The following is a 23,066-nucleotide window of genomic DNA, read 5'->3' on the forward strand; positions in this document are numbered from 1 at the left end:
CAGGTGCGGAGAGGGGCCTGTTATGGGGAGGGGGTAACCGGAGGGGGAGAGGGGGCTCGATCCGCGAGGCAGCGTTCAGACACAGTGCAGGAATCATGGCGGATGGCCCCAGGTGCCAGCGCAGAAAACAGACACAGCCACGACGCAACAACGGTGAGTCCCACCGGCTGAAATCAGATCTTACACATAAGATTGATAGGGAGAAAAGTTGTTTTAAATTGTCTCCAGTTGTTTTTTTCTATCTTTGGACTAGTTTAATGACTACTTATGAAGTCACGAGTATGGGTGCGGGCTGGGCTGTCCCAGTGTGCTGCACCGTTATACCTGAGTCTGCCCGGACCGTTATACGGAAGGACGCGCGTCTCGTGCACCCGCTGCGTGTGCGGTAAACTATTTCGATTCAGAGTTCGTCCTGATCAAAAACTTGAGTGAATCAAACAATGCCACACTCATTCAAAACTACAGTACTGATACAATGCTAAAGCATATACTTTTATTGCATTTAAATGACGACTCGAGTGGGAATCTTGACAGTTGTTGGTGCCATAACGCCGATTGCTCTCAAATCTAATTAAACATTTAAAAGGACAGTTCATTACAAAAATTCTGTTATCATTTAACATGTTGTTTTTAAACATGCTTGTCTAGGAAATGTTCAGCAGAATGACAGTTTCAGTCCCCATTCACTCTCATTGCAAAAAAATGGTAATATAAGTGAATGGTGACAGTCCCTAATATAATTGGAGAATATGCATTTGTGGGTGAACTGTCTCTTTAAGAACGTCCAGCCCTTTCTCTTAAAAGCGAGCAATATTTAGCTGAATGTTATTTCTAGATTTTACAAGATATTTTTATTTATTTAATACCAAAAAACACCTTGCCATATTATAAGAACTTGTTTTCTAATTAAATATAGCGTTTGCCAATTCTTCATAAGAGCAAAAAGTGTTGCATTCTGCAGAAAATTGCCAACAAATTAATGTGCTATCTTACATAAGATTTATTAAAGCAATTTCAATGTTCATATTGCTGTCGTCCACGTCTTATCTAAACATCCACGCCCAACACTGAATAGATGCCGACTTCTAGGTTGAGGTCGCTTTCTCTTTAAATAACCTTTCCGGTAATCCTGTAACGTTAATATTGTCCGCCGTGCAGTTATGAGCACCGAGCTACCTTTTCCTGTGCGTGCGTGTGACAACGAGCGCGGATCCGCTCGCGACGTAATACGCCCAGGAGCCGTCAACGTGTTTACCTGAACGGTGAGGAGACAACGGAGCGAGCCAATGTCCTCTTTTACCGTTCATCGCACTCCTCGCGTGTCCGGAGCCGTGATTGCACAGGCGGTGGAGGGGAATCGGTGTGTGAAACGCGATCTGCCCGAGCGAAGCGCGAGAGAGGCGCCCAGCACACGCCACGGCAAATGGCAACTTGTGCAGGTAACGTTAGAGAGAGAAGATGGTGTTTGATTGCAGTCGTGCATGTCGTCCGCATCGCTCACACCGATGACCAATGACCTTTTACTTGGCTTTCATCCACTATTGAGTGATATTTCGTTGTACGCTCTTTGCTAGAAAACAGGTTCCTGTGGTATATTTTTATGTTTCGCGCAGAAGTCCGGTTTCAGCAGCCCTGAAGTGGCTCGGAACGAAAGATTTAAGCGCATAAGGTGGTTGTTAATGGTGCTTTCCGTCGTTTTACTGGTCAGAAGTAAAACAGGTCGATTTTTCCGTAAGGTATTTGTGTAACGTTAATGGCGATGTGGACCGTTATTTGCTGCAGTGAGGGCGGGGCTGCTGCTCGCGTGAGTCGGAGACGAGCCAGGTAGGATAGGTGACGAAACACCTACATAGGTGCTTTCACTGGTATTTTTTGAGTATTTATGGTATTTTAACATATATAAACTCGATTTAAACTGTTTTATGAAGAATTCTGTTTTACAGCACACATACTTTGTAAGGAAACAAATGTAACAGTTAGGATTCAGGTCTAGAGAGGCGCTGATTCATTGTGTCCGTCGTTACCGAGCAAATTCCTATTTTGTCTATGCTGAGGTCTGTTTCGGATGTTTCTTGTGATAGAATATGCTTATTAAATGTTATTAGAATACACCGCGAACGGGTTTTTAAATTATTTATTTTTTTGGCGGAGGCGGATGTATTGTCTGAGCTACGGCTGGTGTGACGTAATCACTAGGAGGAGCACTGATGCTGCTGAGACCATTATTTTCATTCCTCGCGCAGCTGCTTCTCGCGCTTGACATGTCCACTAGACCTTGAGATCTTTAAGGCGTTACAGCACGGAAATGAGGTCACGGGGTCTATTAGAGACTCGTTTTCATTGGTTCAGTTACTCACGTCTGTAAAAGACATGCCACCATAAGTACTGTAGCATCAGCTGTCATGCGTGTTTCTCTGTGTCTGATATGTATCAGTCCTGCAGGTGTGAGTGAATATATAACATATAACATATTTTGCATTTTATACTTACATGCACATCTCGAGTGAGATACAGAAAGACAAAACAATGAAAGACATATAGTAGTTGCTTTGGGTTTTTGTTATGTTTTAAAACGGGTCACTTTGTTCCCCCCTCCCCCACTCAATCTTCCTGACCCTCAGTCAACCTTTGACCTTTAAAGCCACACATGTTAACATTTAGCATTTCTGTCTGGTCAGGATGGTTCTCTTGTTTTAAGAATTCACCGCCTGCTTTCAATTCTCCTATTTATTTCTGCTAGTGCGTACATGTTTACGTGGTTCACGAGGAAACACATTTGTATAATGCCATGGATATGACATAGGTATGAAGGTGGTTTATGAGGACTCTACCTGTGTCCCTGTAATTCAAAAGGCTAACAAAAATGGCTAACAAAAATAACTAAAATGTTTTGTTGTTTTTTTTAATCTAAATATGCAAGTTTTCTGTGAGGTTTAGATGTAGGGTTGATGTAGAGGCGATAGAAAATACAGTTTGTACAGTATAAAAACCATTACGCCTATGAAGAGTGAAACATTTATTGTTTGCATTTCATACAGATCTCGTTAAATATTTTAGCATTAACAACACACAATTTTCAGTTTAACAGTTTTAGGGTAAAATCAATGTCTTGTTAATATTATTATTATTATTATATTTCTGATAAAGAAGAATATCCAATATAAGAGGCAAGGTGAATTCAATTTTCAAAACATTATTTAAAAAAAGGCCTTAATGTCGATTTACATTATAACAGTGAAGAATACTGTAATGCATGTGTTAATGTGTGTTGTTAATGTATGGTGAGAATGCATGTATGCGAGGGACAAATACAAACACCTGTAGCACTGAGCTCTTCTCACACTTCCCTGTTGATGGAAAAGGGATATGTGAGGGCATTAAAGACATCAGATTTCACTTGGTGTTTGTGGGGGGGCTTGTGACTGCTGAGCATCTCTTTTTGCATGCTAATCTCTCCTGGTGGTTCGCCGCCTCTTTGTACGGCAGGGGGAAAGTTTCTCAGGGTAAAGGGGAGGGTTTTTCTCTTTCTGTTTTTAGGGTGGGGGAGGGTTGGGAGGGACTTCTGTTTGTGTGAATGAACAAAGCAGAAACATGTTGGTGAAAAATCAAAAAATATAATTTATTCCTGTGATGACAACGCTTTAAAAAAAAAAAATAAACAAATTCTCGAAGGTCCATGCTCTTCTGTGCAACACACTCAATTGTTTATTTGTGTTTTCGGTTGCTGATCCTTCGGAATATTAGGTGTTCCTATTTTAATCTGTACTTGCTTGAACAAAGTCAGAGTTTCTATGTGTGCGTGTGTGTGTGTGTGCATATGGTGGCAGGTGCACTCTATAACAAGCCAAATCACCTCATCCCAGGAAATGTCACACGAAATGGAGGTTACCATGGTGACCTGAATGTGTTGATTATGAGGTCACACTTGAACAGCTCTACCTGCCAGCAGTGTAAACTCACCCATAAAGAGGGCATAAAGAAGTGTGTGTCATTTAGCGTGCACCAGAAATTAAAAACTGTCATCATTTACTCACCCTCATGTCGTTTCAACTTTCTTTCTGTGGAACCCAAAAGAAGATGTTCTGAAGAATGTTCATGCTGCTAGTTTCCATACAATCATGCAATGACAGTTTCCAAAAGAGAAACAAAAAACAGTATTTTAGTGCTTCTGATACAGTAGATTTGTGTGAAGAATAGAACAGAAATTTAGATTGTATGGACAATGTTTTTGTAAATTAAGTACTTTATGAAACTATGAAATTTTACTTATGTTGACCATGAAAGTTCAGGCAGTCCTGATAAGATCCAGCATACTGATTCAGAGACATCAGCTCCTCTCAAAGTGTCTGGAACAATGACTGAGATTCAATTAGATGCATTTTAAATGTATTTCTATCAGGGGTAAAAACATCTCTGATTACGACACACTTGCTAGATATCTAAACCCTGTGATTTCAGCCATCCACAGGATGGGCCAGACATTCAGCAGTGATCTGAATCAGCTGTAAGAACACCAAAGATTTTTGAATTATTATTTTATTTTTTCTTTGTCAGTAAGGCAGAAAACCATAATTTTCAGTTCGGACATGCACAGGTATGTGAAATAACAACAACAACAAAAAAAGTTAATTTCTGGTCATTTCAAAGAACAGAAACCTTAAACAGGAACTGTTTTTTGCATAATTGGATCACTTTTACATCACTTCCTGTTGATAAAATCTAACTCTGCCAGCAGAAGAAACTGGATGAGCTCCATTGATACCAAACATGTTTAAAGCGGTGTAAAAAAAACACACACACACAAATTTGACATGGACATCTGGAAGTATTCTTTGTATCCTCCTGACATGTGTGCATACACACACACACACACACACACTCACATCAGAGATGAGTTTTCCAGTACCTCATAGGCTTACTAGTGCTCTCAGATTTAGCCAAAGAATCCATATGTCAAAATCGATGTGACAGTACTATTAAAAACACTTTTCAAATCGTCCCTTTGTTCTCTATTGTGTTTCTGATGATGTCATACAGCTGGTAAAAAGCTTTTCTGGGCTGCAGGAAACTGATCTAAAATTAGCTGCACTTCACTTCCTGTCTTCAGGGCACAGATTCTACCTTCTATTGTACATATGCTCATATATTTCTGCATGCGAGTGTGTGTGTGTTTACATGTTGGAACCCTCTGTATCAGCTGTTACTGATTACAGACACGTCACCGCTTTAACAGAAAAAACAAGTGTCCTGTTTGCAAACACATGCACATGTGTTTTAACAGAATTAAACATGGCCATTAGTGCAAAAAGAATATGCATCTCTGTGAACACCTGTGATCCTAAACTAAACCGCTCCTTCTCTCTCTCTCTCTGTCATGTAGTGAGGAGTTTTAGCAGTGTGCCAGAGGCAACTTCAGATTCAGATGATGAAGACAAACTGCACATTGCAGAGGAGGACAGCATTGCTGACGATCCCGACCTAAAGTCCTCAGTATTCCAGCTCGAAGCAGCACAGCAGCTCTCTGAAACATGCACACAGGACGGTGAGTAAAACAATAAGAGATTATTAACTTGATGCATTTAATTTATTTATGTTGGGTAGTTCAGAGCTTTGAAATAAACCTTGTAAACATCTGTGCAATAGACAAACTTGCAAGAATAAGAGTGACTAATGCTTGACGTATAACACATCTTACCATAGCATGGCTTTTGTGCTGCAGAATCTAGTAGAGTCGCCGCACTTGTTATTGGATAGGTGAACTTTTCCCCTCATAAGGGTGCGGGATTGAGGAAGTAGTGTTTCTGAAAGTTTATTGTAAAAACAATTCTTTGGTTTCATGATCAGAACAAAATTATAATGTTAACTGGTTACCTGTATGAAACAATTGAAAGGTTTTTACATTTTCTACTATGTTCTTCAGAATTTTTTTTTTTTTTGGGGGGGGGGGGGGGTTCTTATCCCCATAAACAATAATAAAACAACAGTTAGAGCAAAATTTAAAACAAAACTTAGTGTCATAAAGCTAAGTGATTTCATCAAAACACTGAAGTAATTAGTTTTTTTTTTTCTTTCAACAGATGGCAGCCTGGGGCCAGATACTTTAATAGAAGAAATAAGGGTCAAAGGTCAGTTTAGTGCAAAACACTCAGAGAGCTCTTATGGATTCATTTATTTGTAACTCATTTTCTTAACCTTTTAGCAGTTTAAAAAGGGTGGGGGGGGGTCAACATTAGTTGTCTAGAATCAGAGATGGTCTGCAGATTTAAAGGATTCCAAGTTGACAGATTTCACAGAAAAATGCATAGTGTATGATGGGCATGAAGATTTTTCAGCTTCAGATTTGTTTTCATCCAGTCAGAAGATATCAATCGTGTTTATTTTGAGCTGATTTTAGAACACAAAGGTTTTTTTTTTCAGTTCCCAATGAGGTGCATGCTCCTGCAGAAATTTAGCTGTAATATGTCTTGTATGGACAATGTTTTTGTGAATTAAGTACTTTATAAATCTATGAAATTGCATAACATGACCATTATGTTGACCATGAAAGTTCAATCAGTCTAGGAACCATCAGTCCTGATAAGATCCAGCATACTGATTCAGCTCGTCTCAAAGTGTCTGGAACAATGACTGAGATTCAATTAGATGCATTTTAATTGTATTTCTATCAGGGGTAAAAAAATCTCTGATTACGACACACTTGCTAGATATCTAAATATCTAGATATCTGTGATTTCAGCCATCCACAGGATGGGCCAGATATTCAGCAGTGATCTGAATCAGCTGTAAGAACACCAAAGGTTTATAAATTATTTTTTATCTCTATGGCAAAAAATCTGTATGAGCAGAAAATCATAATTTTCAGTTCTGGCATGCACAGGTTTGTGAAATGACTGTGCAGGTCATTTCAAGGAACAAAAACCTAAAACAGGAACTGTTTTTTTTTTTTTTTTTTTTTTTTGCATAATCAGATTACATTGCTGGTGCAAAACACTGGAAATTTTTCATCTTCAGACTTCGTTTTCATCCAGTCAGAAGATATCAGATGTGTTTGATGTTTTGAGCTGATTTTAGAACACATTTTGTTTTCAGCGCATGCTCCTGCTCAAGTTTGTTGGATCCAGAACAACTTGAAAGTCTGGTACTGTTTGATTCTCAGTCATTTGGTGTATGATGCCCAGTTTTTCTCGGTAATTATTTACAAATTTACATACATGTGTATGATGCCTTGTGCTTTAAAATCTGTTCAGATTTTAAAAGTCATTAACTATATTCCGCCTGGGTATTCAGATACAGAACAGAAAACAACAGGGATCTTTGGATGTAACACAAGTTTTCAGTTTCAAACTCTTGCTGAGAACTGGGGAAGGCTTGGCTTCTTTGGGCACTTTGGCCTACTTGTCATGGAAAGAGCTTGAAATTACTGTAGTAAAGGGACAAGTAGCTGGACTGACTTGTCCGTGAGGGTGTGCTGGGTTAGCATGGCTGGATCAGGTGTGTGTGAGCTCATTCCTCTCTCTCAGGTCATTATTCATTCGTAATGCGTCACCTGGTCCTTACGGGCCTCCATAGCACATAGACGTGGGCCATACTGCCCCACTTCCCAGTCAAATATAATTACAACTGTAATTTAATAAAACTCCTACATTACATCCAACCCAAAAAATCTGTGTTTGTGTGCATATTAAATTTCGATTAAACCTAAAGTGTGGTTACTAAACGCGGTTGCAGTCAGGTTGTTTTTGTATATTAGCACGTGTAGGTTTCAACCCAAAAAGCAAATATAAATGCAACCACAGGAAACAGCTGTAATTGGAAAAACTTTACCAGACACCAATGGTAAAATGCGAAGGTGTCATGATCATAAAACCTGAAGAGCTGGAGCACCAAGATGAACATCAGCTTCTTCCCTGATCAGACAAATAACCCGATAAATACCTGACTTGAATATTATATTATACATATGTTTACTCCTCCTGTGGACAAACTTGGAAAAAAAAGAGTAAGAAGCAGATTGCTCAGAAGCAATTTAACAGATGTTCTGATGCATGACTTTTCACTGTAGGCTATTCAAACATTGTATGAATCTATTCTAAGACAGTTGGAAGCTCTATTAAAGGCAAAACACCTTAATAAAGAAAGATTTCCCAGGTGTTCACATTATTTTGTCCAACAGCTGTATTTCATGCTGGAGCAGAAGCTGAGAAAATGAAATTTGTATGCGTTTTAGTTGATCTAATTTGCCTGTGTGTGTTTGAAAGAGGAGTGTGTCACTGATGAGGAAGAGGGTGCTGATGATGAAGTGGACGATGAGGAAAAGCAGACGGAAACAGAGCACGTTTACTCAGACGTCCCAGAGGAGCATCAGAGAACGCCAGAGCGAGGGGTCCACGATGAGAACGGTAGCCACCAAGTTTGTTTTTTTGTCTTTCTTTTGTCTAATCTACAGAGTATTTAATTGTGCCTATGTCTGTCAGGTACTCCTGATGCATTCCCGCAGCTGCACACCTGTCCGCACTGTTCCCGCGGTTACAAGCGTCACACATCGCTCAAGGAGCACATTAAACTACGCCATGAGAAGAGTGAGGACAACTACTGCTGCTCCCTCTGTAGCTACACCTTCACCTACCGCACGCAGCTCGTCCGTCACATGACCGCACACAGACACGTCCGGGAGCAGGTACAGCGCTGCTCTCACACCTTCGCCATGTTCACACCTCTGTGGAGGAAATCACCGAGAGCTTTTGTTCACAGTCACATGTTGACTCAAACACTTTCAAACAACTGCCTTTTCCTGTCTCTCTCTCTCTTCTCAGCGGACTATTACTCAGTCAGGCGGAAACAGAAAGTTCAAGTGTACAGAATGCTCCAAGGCCTTCAAATACAAACATCACCTAAAGGAGCACCTACGCATACACAGCGGTCGGTCAAGTACACAAATTATTTTGGCAATGGATGTAACTCTAGTTTATGTCTTTGTAAACTCAGGTTAAAGGAACAGTTCACCCAAAAATGAAAATTCTATCATTATTTACTCAAACCTCAAGCTGTTGCAAACCTGTATGGTTTTCTTTCTTTTTTTTCTTAACACAAAAGATCATTTGAAGAATGTGGGTAACCAAATATTTTAAATATATATATATATATATATATATATATATATATATATATATATATTTTTTTTTTTTTTTTATGTTTTTGTTTTTGTTTTTCATATTATGGATGGCAGTGGGGACCAGCAACTGTTTGCTTAACTACATTCATCAAAATATCTTCTTTTGTGTTCAACAGAAGAAAACCTAATACAGATTTAGAACAAATTTTTGAACTATACCTTTAAGGCCACTTTTAACTTTAGGTTAGTGTTCATGTTTAACACCATTTGTAACCCAAGGCTATGAAAGCCTGTTTCACAGAAGGGTTAACCCTGCTTTTTGTCAATTTTATAAAATAAACAATAATTATGCAACAGACCACCAATCATGAACAAAACAATACTTACCTCATTAAATACTGATGAGCTTTGTGCAGTTGCAGACATGTTCATGCTATTTTTCTAAAAAAAAAAAATATGTGTAAAAATATTTTATTATAATTAGAATGATTTCTTATTCAATTATGAACAGTATAAACATCTCTTTTTTAAATAAAAAATTATATTTGAACTTTCCTTATTCATTTATTTGTAAGAACTGAGCACTTTATAATATATATATTATATATAATATATATTGGGGGCCTGTAAGATTTTTTTTTAATACTTTTAAAAGAAGTCTAAAGTTCATCAAAGCTACTTTGAACCATTTAGTGTTCAAGCAATTAATGCTGAATAAAAGTGTTAATTTCCCTTTAAAACCTTTTTTTTTGTCACCAATATCTGAAACTACATTTTCTAATTAATAAGTTTCTTTATCACTGTGTTTATCCAGGTGAGAAGCCATATGAGTGCTCTAACTGTCAGAAGCGTTTCTCACACTCGGGGTCCTACAGCTCTCACATCAGCAGTAAGAAGTGTGCGAGTGTGACCCCTGCGGTCAACGGCCTTCCTCGCACACCTGGAGTGAAAACGGCTCTTACTGTTTCTCGCCCCACACACATCCTTCTAAGGGAGAAGACGGACATTACCAACAAGCCTCTACAAGAGCAGCTCCCCCTGAAACAGATCAAACAGGAGCCTGTCGAGCAGCAACCCAAACCTGCGCCAGCAACACCCATTATAGCCGCCGCCACTACCAATGGAGTCGTGGCTCCACAAGGCGTTGTCCAGACACTGGTCCTGCCCACTGTTGGGCTTGTCCAGCCAATCAGCATCAACCTAAGCGACTTACAAAATGCGCTTAATGCAGCAATGGAAGGGAATGTTATCAGGCAGGTGTTGACTAGCACCAATGCAAACGGAGCAAACGCTAAAATCGTAGGTCAAGTGCCGGCGCAGGCGCAAGCTGTCGTGTTACAGCCACAGCAGGCGCAGCCGCAGGTGATCTCTGCCATCTCTCTGCCGGTTTTGGGACAAGACGGAAATGCCAAAATTATCATCAACTACAACCCCCAGCTGGATTCACAACTCAAGGCAGTAAAAGTGAACACAACACAGCCCACAGCAACACAAACCAGTACGGCGCAGGCAAAATCTACAGTGTCCGACATCGTACAGCCAAATGTGGTGCAGTTTCAGTCGGTGCAGTCCAACTCGACTGAAACCCAAACATCATGTCCCCCGAAACCTACACATGTAAACATCATTAAACCAGTCCAAGCTGGAAACCTCAGCAAACCGGCGTCTATCATCAAGATAACGCCTGCACAGGCTGCCAGGCTGGTTCAAGCTCGGGCGGCACAACCAAAGCTCACCCAGCAAACTTTACTGCTGGTGAGAAGGGCAGATGGGACGCAGAGCCTCGTGGTTCGACAGATACCTGTCACCAATTCCAACACGAAGAGCACTGAGACTAAATCATCCCCGGAGAAGACTACAAACACTCCTCCAGCGGAAGAGGAGGAGACAACTGAAAATACAGGTTCGCTGGAGGATAAATGTGAAAAACAAAACCTGACAGCACCACCAGAAATCAAAATCAAAACCGAACCGGCCTCTCCGTCCAAGATCGAGCCCGAAATGCAGAGTGAGGATGACAAAGAGATGCAGACAGATGAAAATCAAGAAGGAGGGAAGCAAACAACAGTGACAACTGAGCCGGTCGTACACTCTGGAACAGTTCACTGTGGAGTCACCTGTGGAGATAACTTCCACAATTACGCAACGTGTCTGCTTTGCGACAGCTCCCTGGGCAAGCGTAAGCCTTCGGACTGTGAAGACAGTGATGCCAAAGGGTCGCCCACAACTATATCTCTCTCCTCTCTACTGGATAAGGATAAGAGTGGAGCGGCAGAACGTCTCCTTCCTCTTCTGAAGGCCTACAGTCAGAACCCAGAGCCTAGCGAGGAGCAGCTGTCTCAGGTGGCCAAGACAGTCCGGTTACCTCTAGAGGCGGTCATCAAGTGGTACCAGAAGATGCGCTCCAAGAGGATACTGCTCCAGGCTGCAGGCAACCTGAAAGAAAACAACCAAGAGGTAAGTAAAACACATTTTACGTAGTTGTAAAATAGGGCTGTAACAATTATGAAATTTGTCTGGTCTAACTATAAATACAAATCATACAGACACACATAAACTTCAAAACTTTTTTTTCTTAATATTGTTATTTAGCAAAGACAGATTGTTGTTATAAATGTTATATTTCAATAAATGCTGTTTTTCAGGTCTCCACAAAAATATTAAGCAGCAAACTTCTAAAAACGTTTGGATGGCAAAATGCAATTGGATTACAAACATTTTTTTTATAAAGTGCACCTTAAATCACAGATTATTAAGTGAAATAATCACAATCGAGCAATTATTTAATAATCTTGTCAAGCCTAAGACATAAGGTTGTCATTAATGTTGCCTTGGAAAATGATGAGTTTTTCCTAAATATATGAATAATGTCTTTCATCTTCAACAAAGAAAACTACACCATCTGCTGTGCCTGAAGGAATGAGCCCTACTCAAGACACTTGCACTCCCACTCAACCCCTTGATGGCACTTCGTTGGACTCCCAAAATGGAAGCGCCGCTTCACCCGCCTCCCCTCCAGCCAGTGTCTCCCCCGATGACCTCGTCATTGTAAAGACCGAAGACATGGAGGAGGAGCTGCAGTGTGAACCGCTGGATCTCTCGCTTCCAAAGTCCAGCTCCGCTCAAGCCAGCACCACAACTAAGCTGCCGGTCTCCACCCAAAAGGAACCGCTTAACCTCACCTGCCTCAAGAAGCAACCGCTGCCAGGCAACACCATCTATGTGACGCAGGCCGGCACGGGTCCACTAAAAATTATGACAACCCCATTGCCAACACTGGTTGCTATAGCAGAGCCAGGCGGTGTTTCCTGCATTGGCACGGCAATATCCGGTAACAAACGAACCATCCTCATCCCTCAGCTCACCTACACCTACACCACCAACCCCAGCGTCAAAACACCTGACAACTCCCTGACAGACACAAAGGGGACCGTGATCCTCAACAGCTGTACGGTAAGCACAACAAATACATGCAAACATTAAGGTCTGGACATACCTGACTCATTCGCTCCATCTTTCTCTTGATCAGAAGGTGGTGGACACCGCTTCGGACTGCGTGTCAGAAGACCAGAATGATGAAGACTCACCTCTAATGAAGAAGAAGAGGAAGACCGTCGGTGGCCAGTACGCCTGCGATCTGTGTGACAAAGTCTTCCAGAAGAGCAGCTCACTGCTGCGACACAAGTATGAACACACAGGTACGGAAAACCGTTCATGAATGACACGTGATTTATAGTAATTGGACACTTAAAAATGCGTTCATGTTTAGATAAGATTATAAACCAAAATAGACTAGTACTTTAATGAACCTTGACTGTTGGTGCTTGCAAAGACAATGCTGAAAGCAAAATAAAGTTACTTGGGCAGTGATTTAAATCATTAAGAGAGCGACCTTAAAATGAAAAAATTAAACATTATAAAAAATAAAATAAGAAATAAAAATTCAATGAATAGAAAGGGAGAGGGACATGCCCTCAAATAACAAATTATAAAAGATGTATGAGATTATTATAATAGTAAATGAAAACTAATAATAAAACCAAACTCACTAACAATTAGCTCTTCATTAAGGAAAAGGACAAAATCTTGCCTCCCTCTGTTCAAACACAATAATTAACCAGCTCCCTACAAAGCTCTCCATAATCAACAATTCTTTTAGGGAATCTCAATAAAACATTTTCAACATTTATGTAGCATCTGGGTTATGAGAAGAGAGAGTTCTGGTTGTAAGCCTAGTATCAAGCAATACTTGTTTGGAAAGGCAGAAAGAAAAACCGAAACATATGGTCCAGCATTGCCACATCCTGGTTACAAATAACATTTGTTTGCAGATGCAGCTAAGTTACATGATTCTTTATTTAACACCAGGATTTTCAACCAAGAGTCTGTGAATATGTAAAACATAGAATTTTCATAAAGACATTTTTGAAAGATTTTTAAATGAACAATATGATGATAGATCATGTTAACATGTACTTCCTTTGTCCTAACCTCGTCGTATTGCATCATCATTCCAGGTAAGCGGCCTCACGAGTGCGCCATCTGTAATAAAGCTTTCAAACACAAGCACCACCTGATCGAGCACTCGCGACTACACTCCGGAGAGAAGCCCTACCAGTGTGACAAGTGCGGGAAGCGCTTCTCTCACTCGGGCTCTTATTCTCAGCACATGAACCACAGATACTCCTACTGCAAGAGAGACACTCATGAGCTGCCGGAGCAGGTCAGCACCTCCACTCCTCCCTCTCAGCTCGACTCGGACGAGAGAGAGAGCGACGCAGAGGAGGAAGAGGATTTGACCGCTCTGGACATGAGCGATATCAGAGTGGTGCGAGTGGGAGAGGAATATGAGGATGAGGAGGAGAGCTGTGGAGAGGAAGAGCAGGACCGAGGACGTGAGGAGCAAGAGACAGAGGAAGGAGGAATGGTGATGGAGGTGGATCTCGGAGATACTGACACTTTGGAGGAAGAAACCGTTGAAACGGAAGATGCTATGGAGACGGAGGAGTCAAAGGAAGAGGAAGCAGTTCTCACGAATAATGAAGATAACACCGAGATGGCAACCGAGGACTGAAGGGTGAACGCACTCATGTGCGACTAATGAAAGAGGTGACGAGCTCTTCATCATAATCTTACAGTCGTCAGTTGCTATGAAAACTGTGTCTCAGCTCTTTACTGTGTATAAAACCCAGGTGTGCCTGATTTACAAAACAATATTTCCTTGTTTTAAAAAAAAGAAAGAAAAAAAAAAGAGAGAGAGACCGAAACTCCAACTCAACTAGACTTCGCAGGACTTCAAAGTTTCAGTTGTTTGGCTTTGTTCTGTTACCGAGCCGCTGAATTATGGGTATGTCGAATTATCAGTGTTCATGTGTTTTTGTTGCTCTGTACAGTCAGATTTCTATACCTTTATATTTGCCAATGAAGTTTACGAAAATCAGTATTTTAAAGTTTTGAGAAACAAAACTAAATTCTGCAATGCAGGTATAACTGGTTTACTTACGGGGGTGATTCTCATGAAAACTGTCAAGAAGGGTCATATTTCACTTGAGAAAAAAAAGAAGAAAATTCTTATTTTGCATGAAGACAATGAAGCCTATTTTTAAAACCATCACAGATATTTTTTAACGAACATTTTTATTGTAACATTTAAGAACACCTGCAAATATGCATTTATTTTAATTCATGCCATAAAATGTTTTACTGATGCTTATTTAAAATGTGTATATATATATATTGTCCAAATAGAATGGTTTTTATTACTGTGATACAGTATTAAATCAACTTAATTGTGAAAACGCTCAATCCTTAAAGTAGACTATTTTCTTAATGCAAAATAAAATATTTTTCAACTTGATTTTTTTTAGGCTGAAATATGACCTGGACATTTCTTTGTGAGATTAACCACAGATACTTAATGCCTCAAGTTTAAGATACCATTCAGTATTTTTTCTTGTTAATCAGGCAAGATTTTGGTAGCATTGCCTCATTTCCCCATCTGATTGTTTATCTGCCTTATGAAGGAAATTAAATTGCACTTCACTATTAAGAGCTCATTTATAAAAAGAAGAAAAATGAGTTAATTATGGTAATATTCATAGGAATGCTTATCATTAAAAAATTGAATCGCTTTGATAGAATTTAAACTGGTGACTTGTAATGAACTACTAAACTGAATGATAATTCAAATCAGTCTCAAATTCTATTATAATAAGCACTCCAAAATATTTGTCAGTAACTGTAATGTTTTGAAAACATACTTTTCACGATCATGCCAGCATACTAAAAAAAAAAGTCGGGGAAAAAAAGCGTCAAAAGGCAGTTTCACCTGTTCTTTCATTGATCTTTGTGTGGCTTTATGTTGTAATGTGTCAGTCTGTGTTCATAGGAGATGCTCTAAGGAACTGCACACCCACAGCCTTATAAAAGACCGCCAAGCTGTAAGTGCCATTTACAAACATTAACATAGTACTCCACAGTCTAGATTTTAGTCAGCTGACCAAGAATTTAAAGATGCATAAAAATGTCCACACTGGTCAAGGACACAGCGCAACATTTGACAAAAATATTTCAGTTTCTAACACTGCCCTCAGCTGAAATCAAATGGCACACTGTCAAGCTGTTATAGCTCATGCTGGTTTTCTCTCTCCAAGCCCACTGTGGTGAAGAATTGCCTATTTAACCTTGCTAAAAGAAAAAGATAATACTATATAAGTAGCACCTCTAAACTAAACCAAATCAAATTTAAAAGATTAAGCAACACTATGTAATTTTTTCTTTGTTCAAAATTTGCTAAATGTACATAATGAGCGAGTACATCACAAATTCATCTACCGCCTTTTTGTTGTATTCCTGCATGAATCGCCATAGACTTGGAGAAGTAGCTCCGGTTAGAATGTTCTCCAGCGGGATGAGTGCAGTTCTGTTTATTAACCTCTAGAGCGCCAAAATTTACATAGTGTTGCTTAAATCAGGTGAGGATTTAAATTCAGTCCATTTTATTCAGAAATCCAAGCTTTTTATGCTTCACTCTTCTTACAGTATTCTGTTTGGAATCATATAATAATCAAAAACAAATAGCCTAACCAAGTGATGAATAAAAACCAATAAGAAGCAGGTTAAGGATTATTTGATGCATGATGATGAAAGAAATGTACTTGAAATGTATGAACCACAGGATTGTATAGCTTGTATAGGAGAGCGCAAGACCTCCAACTCATATTCATCAGCAAGTGTTCTCTGTTATGAAGTTTTCCAACATGCACAGCCCTATAGATGAAACTAAACCTAGCATCCCAAAGTCATGCAGAAGGCAAATACGGACCGTATGTAATAAGACTGTGAAGTGCACGATGAAAGCAGCACTTTGGAAGAGGCGCATAGGATTAAAAATGTTTTAGTTGATTGTGTCTGAGCAGACCTTACAGTATTATTAATTTCAATGTATTTCGAAATGTTTATTCTTTTTGTGTTTATGCATGTGTATATTGTGTAATACCATCAGTATTATTGTCACTGACAAATGTTTCATTTGTAGAACCTTTTATATATGTCTTATTTTTGTATTGCTTTATTTATTGCGTGTGTGATACACACTGTAGTTTAACACAATGTATTTTAGAATTAATCTCAGTGCCACGAAGGAGGTTAAACCCTTATATATAAAGCTGAACTTCACAGTATTCGTTTTATAATTTCAAGTTATTTTTTAACTCTACCACAGAAAGTCAGTTAGGCAGACATGTGTACCCATTGCTTTGGTTTTTCTTAAATCTGAAGCTTTTCCAACAGCTTCACGGTAATTCATAAACCTGTGATGAAGAGCATGGATTCATGTTGTTGTACTGGTGTTGAAATTGCATTTTGGAACCAAAATTAGTCAAGCCATTTTTTTGTTTTTGTTTTTATTTGTGCCAACTCTGCATTGTGTGTGTAAATGTCACATTTTCCACAAAGTTGATGAACGTATTTGTAGGATTTTCTTCCTTTGTTTCCTTTTATGATGCCCCATAAAATAAAATGAAATGAAGCACCAGGTCATTTCTAAATTGCTTATTTATTATCAAACTGAAAGCGTACTAATATTTTATAATTTCTACACAACAGTGGGTGTCCAGGAAGATGTTTAGCATTTCATTTAAAGCTTAAAAAAACTAAAGCTTTTAATACTTAAACCTTAGCAGACAGAGTACATGTTCAGCACTGTTAAGTGACGGCATCCAGTTAATGAGGTTTTGGATTTAAAAATTCAGCAAAACACTAGATTAGGACAAGTTCTTCAAAGACTTGCAAATGTAATATTTATTTATTTATTTATTTTTCGTTTGAAAAAGAAAATGTATCCATATGAATGGAGAGAAAATATTTAGCAATTTCCACTTAAGAGTGAAATAAGAGAGCGTTAGAAAAATAAATCTGTGAACAAAAAAAAAATTTTCTTCATGGGCTCAGTGTGCATCATCATCTATAAAAATATAAACCGTCACACTGTATCGACAGCATTAAAGGAATGTTCCAGGTCCAATCATTTAGATGAGGCCCTGAAAAAACTAAGCAAACTGCATTTACAGTAAAAACTATTAAGTCTGAACATTTTTTCATAAAAGGCATAAGAGTAGCTGTTGTATACCAGTATTTATATTATATGTGAGAACTTTAAAGGCAACACATGAAAAAACTAAACCTGTGTTATAGTGATGTTTGCTGCCCCTTGGTGGAGGGGAGTAACAACACTCAATAAAGTGACCGATTTGCCTTGTCAGTTTTATTTTGATCAAGACAAAGCTCTGCTACATACAGCAGTTCATTTAATGAATTACATTCAACAGCCATTTTCCAAATAACAATATCGGAATTAATTCTCAATATATTTTAATAAACCTGTCTCTTTAATACAATTGTGGTGTCTTAACCTCCTCCATGTGCTTTTAACTCATCACACAAATACACACACACACACACACAGTATGTCAATCAGACATCTTTAGAAAGAGCAATCAAGTTCTACCCGCTCAGAATTTCTTCTCTCTCTCTGATACAAGATCTTCACGTTTTTTTTTTTGTCTACAGCATACTGTACTCGTATATTAAATAGGCTGTGAGAGTTTTGTTTGTACATCTTTTGATGTCGGATCAATAATTAGGAAATTATTGATCCAAATTACTGACTCCAGTGTTTCCCAGCAGGGATCACTTGCGGCAGGCCAGAACAGAATGCAATCCATTCCCGTGAAAATGAGTTTTTAGTATAGAATTACATCCATGTCTATCATATCAGTCAATCAGTTGAGGTGTTGTTCCAAACCATATTACAGTATTACCCCAGAAAGACGTGATGCAAAATGTAGTACTTATAGTGAACGGAAATCTAAAATGAAGCATCAGATTTCTCCCATACGCATCACGGTTTTCAGCTGTACAGAAAACGTTCATATTTCAAGTTTGCGTTGCTCCAACCGAATCCAAAATTGACAGTCCAATGGATTTAGGTATGTAAAATAATAAGACATCCAGTCAAAAAAAAAAAATATTAAGTCCAAAAAGATATGAGAGAGGATTTGACTGTTTATCTTGAAGCCAGAGTGTTTTTTTTTTTTTTTTGCTTTTTAATGCGGGTGTTCCTCTCATGTAAACATATCAAAACAGTGTTCAGACTGGCAGTCAATGGGCTGTTCGGTCTTCAGCAGTAACTGTCCCGTCTGGGTTTGGTCAAAGTGTTCCTGTGTGTGTGACCTACCAGCCAAATATCGTCTCATATTCTATAAGAACGAGCTCAACGATCTGATTCTGGTAGACCATGTGCACAGCCATATTTGCCGTCTCTACCTCTGGACGTAGGAGCGTTGGTCCGAACACAATGGCTACACTGTGTGTGGTCATCCTATTCTCATCGACATGCTGGATCACTCTACAGAGAGAAAGACTGCTTGTAAACACACAAGGGCAGTTAACATGACATACACCTCCTTTAAAACTATTTCAGCATTTTTCTAAAACAACAACCTAATCATTTCCATTGTTTATGTGCCTTCTAGAGTAAAAAAACAACAACTTTTAAATTTTCAATGATCATTTGTTGTCTCGTTCTCCTTTTATACTCACTTCTTCAGGTGTTTGAAGAGCGCCTGTATGGTGTCATGGTTTGGCCGTGGCAGTTGCTTCATCAGATCCTTAACCATTTGAACCTTCTGCTTATAATCTGTCATTTCTACACAGAAACACAAAAAACATGTTACATGTGTGCGAAACATCTCCCTCTAGACACCAGGTTCAAATACTGATCTCCACTCACTGATAGCAGTGATGAAGTTGTTGAAGAAAGCGTAGGGGAACAGCGGTTCTGGGAGCTCACGGAAAAACATCTTCAGAGCTCCAGTGGTCACGTGAATGTCCTCCCATTTACTGTCCCCTAAATCCACTTTCTCATCTGTATTCATGTAGATCCAAATCATGCAGACACAAATCATTTTTTTTTGTTGTTGTTTTTTAATACACATCAATAATGATCTGTTACATATAAATCAGTATGAGTTTAAAAGGTGGCAGGGCGTACCCTGATTAACAGCAAATCTCAGTTTTTGTATAATGGCCAAATTTCCACTGACTCTGTACAAACCATCCACTCCTAACCCTGAATAAGGACAGAAAGAGAAAGAAACATTGGAATGCATGTTAGAATGCATGTCACAGAAGAGTATCAACTCAATATTGTGATATTAAGTCATTTTACTATCATTGATACGGTACTCTGTTATAGATTTTGTTAATATTTCACATTTCACTTTAATGTTAAAGTTTTAGTAATTGTGTTTTTAATTTTTAGTAATTATTATTATTATATATATTTTTATTATTATTATATATATTTTTTATGTGTCTATAGTTGTTATTCATGTTTTAGTTTTAGTTATGTTATTACTTTTAAGTTAAACTAAACAAAACAGAATAGTTGCCTTGGTAACAGCTGAAATAAAGCAAGTTTAATATTTGTTAGATATTTTATTTCATTTAATGATTTTTTTAAGTAACAAAAATATGAATTGTTTTAGTTTAAGTTAAGTATGATAACACCTTTTTAATATAATTATTAAAAGAAATTGAAAATACTGCATATTATTATTATTATTGACTGCACCTTTTCCATTTTGTGGCGTGTTGTTTGAAACTAATAATAACTCGGCATAATGTGTGAAAATACAGATCAGCAACTACAAGAATTATATTAAGATGGAATTTGTTGTGCATGTAACCTATGATAGTCAGTGACAAGGGTTGACAATAGCAATTCAAGTTTGATTTCCCATTAACATTAAAAGCAGGGGTGAAAGTAAATTTAGGATTTAGATTTAGTCCATTGCACATGGGCTGAACAGAAGAGTACCGTTCTTCTCCACTTGCTCAATGCACAACGAAACAAAGTGAGGGATGGTGGAATTCTCTCTCTGACAAAGACTGCTCAAACTGGAGCCAAACACCAGATCTACAGAGAGAGAGAAACAATCAAACAATAAAACGGTCTTTGAATTTTACCAATGACTCTTATGTCCACCCAGTTCTGTGTATAGGTACCTTTGATGTAGCCCTTGTCTTTGACGGACTGTAAAGTGGGTCTGCCTTTGAGGAACTTAATCAGCTTGGTCTTCCTCTTCTGCTCTGCATTATCCATGCTTACGCATTTCTTAATATCTAAAGCATCATGGGAATAGAAATCTAGGTAAGGAATGGTACACAACTCCAGGTGCACTGAGCTGAATTTGTGAGTGGGCTGTATCATAGATAAATCACCCACCGCTGACCGTGTTTTCCTTTTTTTAATCTTTTTAGAGTACTGTGTTAGCTTAGCAATACACTAGACAGTGTATTGAAACAGGTCTACACAATAGGTTTTGAAACAGGTCTATACAATCATTAACATTAACGCACACACACCTCTGCCCTTCTTGGAGTTTCTTTGCTCCTTTTCTTTGTCATGTTTCTCAGTGTCAGGAGATTCTGGCATGTCTTCTTCAATGGCCTCATCAGACTCCCATGCCTGCAACATGAAACACACATCAAGGTCAATAAAATAATTCAGACTAATTCCAGTGCCGAAGAAAAGTAAAGGCATATAGAAGATTGATCTTACATATGTTTGTATGGCTTCAGTCAAAGCCTTGTGCCACTCACTGATGAGACCGTCGTTATCTGACTGCAAGAGGAGCTCCATGCCCTGCCTGGTCTTCAGCTGGACACATGAAGACAACAAATCAAACCACTATTTTCACACAATTAGCAACGTTCAGACATCAAGCTGTTCACCACTGCTTCAGCTGCTGAGCTCTGTGCAAAAAGGACAGGATAATCCACTGCATGACCTTAATAACAGTTCAACATTCATAGCTCTTTTAACCAAATCAAACATAGAAAGTCAATTATATAAATAACACCTGCTGTTTACCAGTTTCCAACCAGCTTTTTACCTCTAGAACATGTTTCTTGCTCGATTTGTCTTTAGATGCAGTGTCCACTGAACCTCCTTTGAGATCCACACTGAACTCCAGTTTCTGCTCTCTTCCAAACTGTTGAGAAAGCAACACATTAACACACACACACCAGACATATAAAACTGAGAACATCTCGTGGACTACTGATGATTTTCTCTCAGCACTGAACTGTCACTCACCCAACCAGTCCCGCCCCCTTGACCCTTATTAAATAGTAGTGAAGAACCCTGCAAAACTGTCCAATAGGAGATCCAGTTCTTCCTGTGGGCGTGACAAAAGGCAAACAAACAATTACAATATCAGCATGGCACAGTCATACGCATGTGTTTGCTCTGCCAAATGAATGAGAGTATTATTTTTACTTACCGGACCTTTTTTCCGTGTTCAGTGATTTTAGTCATGTTTAAATTGCCACATTTCTCTGATGACTAGAATAGAGAAAAAGATGTGAGAAGAAAGGACAAAACTAAACAAGCTAATATAAAAAGAGTCAGAGTGATGAACAGCATGCAGCCACAGATTTAACCCAGAACAAGAGTGAGAAGAAACCTAAACATTAAGAGAGAAATTACACAAGAACAGTGATGATTTAGGCCTGTTTGCAGTATGTTGTACTGAACTATGTCACAGTCAGTTCTTTAGTATTTATTATAGAAGCAGCTCAACAGACAAAAGCAGTAAATCATGCTTATAAAACGGACCGTTCTAAAATCTGACTGGGCGAGCTGCATTTGAAGCACAATGGAATGCACATGCACACACACTATCAATGCACCAAAATGACATTATTATTAACATCATTGCTAATGTATGCAAGCACTTATTAAACATCACAGTCTTGCCATATTGCTGTGGCTTTCCAAAGGCATTGATCCGTGAGAGGTTGTGCAGTGATTTAAGCATCCATAACCATTAATGCACTCCACTTCACATTGAGCCTATACAACATCCTTAAACACTTAATGCCAGAGTCATCATGGCTCATTGATTTATTATAAACTCACATCGCAATCACACAGAAGAGTCAGAGGTCAGCATTAAGAGAGGGGTAAAGATAGGGCAACAAAGACAAACATAAAGGAGGACAAGGACAAGAAGAGAGGGATGATGCTGATACTAACAGAGTTTGGGTGTTTGGGAGAGGAGGGACAGGAGGAGTCAGAGTCAGGTGAGCTTGTTTTGGTGTCCTGCACAAGAAAACAACAAACCACATGATTCAAACTTGTGTACAATTTCATAAACACCTGTAATAATCAGCACACTCATCCACAGTTGTCAATAGTCATCAGATATTGCACCTATTAATTCAGATCTGATTAATCACACAGGTGTAAAGCATTCTCAAATCAATAAAGAGTACATTCAAAAATATAAATTCTGTCATCTGCTCAACTTTATATCACTCAAAACCATCCACTGAAATAAGAAAAAAATCTCCTAAAGATTAAGATAAGTGTGTTCACATGTTGACA

The 23,066-nt window shown here is 38.7% G+C and overlaps 2 protein-coding genes across 7 annotated transcripts in view; one reads left to right on the plus strand and one right to left on the minus strand.

The window, feature by feature from the left end:
• LOC113121053 (zinc finger E-box-binding homeobox 1-like) lies at positions 1-16,816 on the plus strand. 5 transcript variants are annotated; one of them, XM_026291281.1, is made up of 11 exons: positions 1-153; positions 5,381-5,542; positions 6,078-6,125; positions 8,259-8,399; positions 8,475-8,677; positions 8,814-8,919; positions 9,927-11,569; positions 12,002-12,565; positions 12,642-12,810; positions 13,630-14,221; positions 14,350-16,816. In XM_026291281.1, exons 1-10 carry the CDS (start codon positions 96-98, stop codon positions 14,184-14,186), a joined length of 3,651 nt encoding a protein of 1,216 aa, XP_026147066.1. In that variant the 5' UTR covers positions 1-95; the 3' UTR covers positions 14,187-14,221; positions 14,350-16,816. The 5 variants fall into 5 exon arrangements, 4 of the variants coding, with proteins under 4 accessions (XP_026147066.1, XP_026147078.1, XP_026147092.1 ...); XR_003294665.1 differs by having other exon boundaries at positions 2-153; positions 13,630-14,459; positions 15,488-16,816; XM_026291293.1 differs by lacking the exon at positions 14,350-16,816 and having other exon boundaries at positions 12,645-12,810.
• The window catches only part of LOC113121080 (rho GTPase-activating protein 12-like), a 23,425-nt gene continuing 16,875 nt past the window's right edge, over positions 16,517-23,066 (minus strand). For both annotated transcript variants that reach the window (XM_026291324.1, XM_026291316.1), the window contains 12 exons: positions 22,716-22,781; positions 21,961-22,022; positions 21,774-21,855; positions 21,571-21,669; positions 21,237-21,335; positions 21,041-21,143; positions 20,681-20,797; positions 20,493-20,591; positions 19,665-19,742; positions 19,404-19,538; positions 19,214-19,319; positions 16,517-19,019 (listed from right to left, as the gene is read on the minus strand). In XM_026291324.1, the coding sequence (XP_026147109.1) occupies positions 18,845-19,019; positions 19,214-19,319; positions 19,404-19,538; positions 19,665-19,742; positions 20,493-20,591; positions 20,681-20,797; positions 21,041-21,143; positions 21,237-21,335; positions 21,571-21,669; positions 21,774-21,855; positions 21,961-22,022; positions 22,716-22,781 (1,221 nt within the window). In that variant the 3' untranslated portion in view covers positions 16,517-18,844. The remainder of the gene's footprint in view (positions 19,020-19,213; positions 19,320-19,403; positions 19,539-19,664; positions 19,743-20,492; positions 20,592-20,680; positions 20,798-21,040; positions 21,144-21,236; positions 21,336-21,570; positions 21,670-21,773; positions 21,856-21,960; positions 22,023-22,715; positions 22,782-23,066) is intronic.

Source organism: Carassius auratus, chromosome 2 (assembly GCF_003368295.1).
Source record: "Carassius auratus strain Wakin chromosome 2, ASM336829v1, whole genome shotgun sequence".
Classification (NCBI taxonomy): domain Eukaryota; kingdom Metazoa; phylum Chordata; class Actinopteri; order Cypriniformes; family Cyprinidae; genus Carassius; species Carassius auratus.

Excerpts from the sequence above, each read along its gene's own strand:
- LOC113121053 (XM_026291281.1), top strand. The coding sequence starts at position 96 with ATGGCGGATGGCCCCAGGTGCCAGCGCAGAAAACAGACACAGCCACGA. Across the intron at positions 12,566-12,641 it reads TGATCCTCAACAGCTGTACG|AAGGTGGTGGACACCGCTTC; the intron begins GTAAGCACAACA and ends TCTCTTGATCAG. Across the intron at positions 12,811-13,629 it reads ACACAAGTATGAACACACAG|GTAAGCGGCCTCACGAGTGC; the intron begins GTACGGAAAACC and ends TCATCATTCCAG.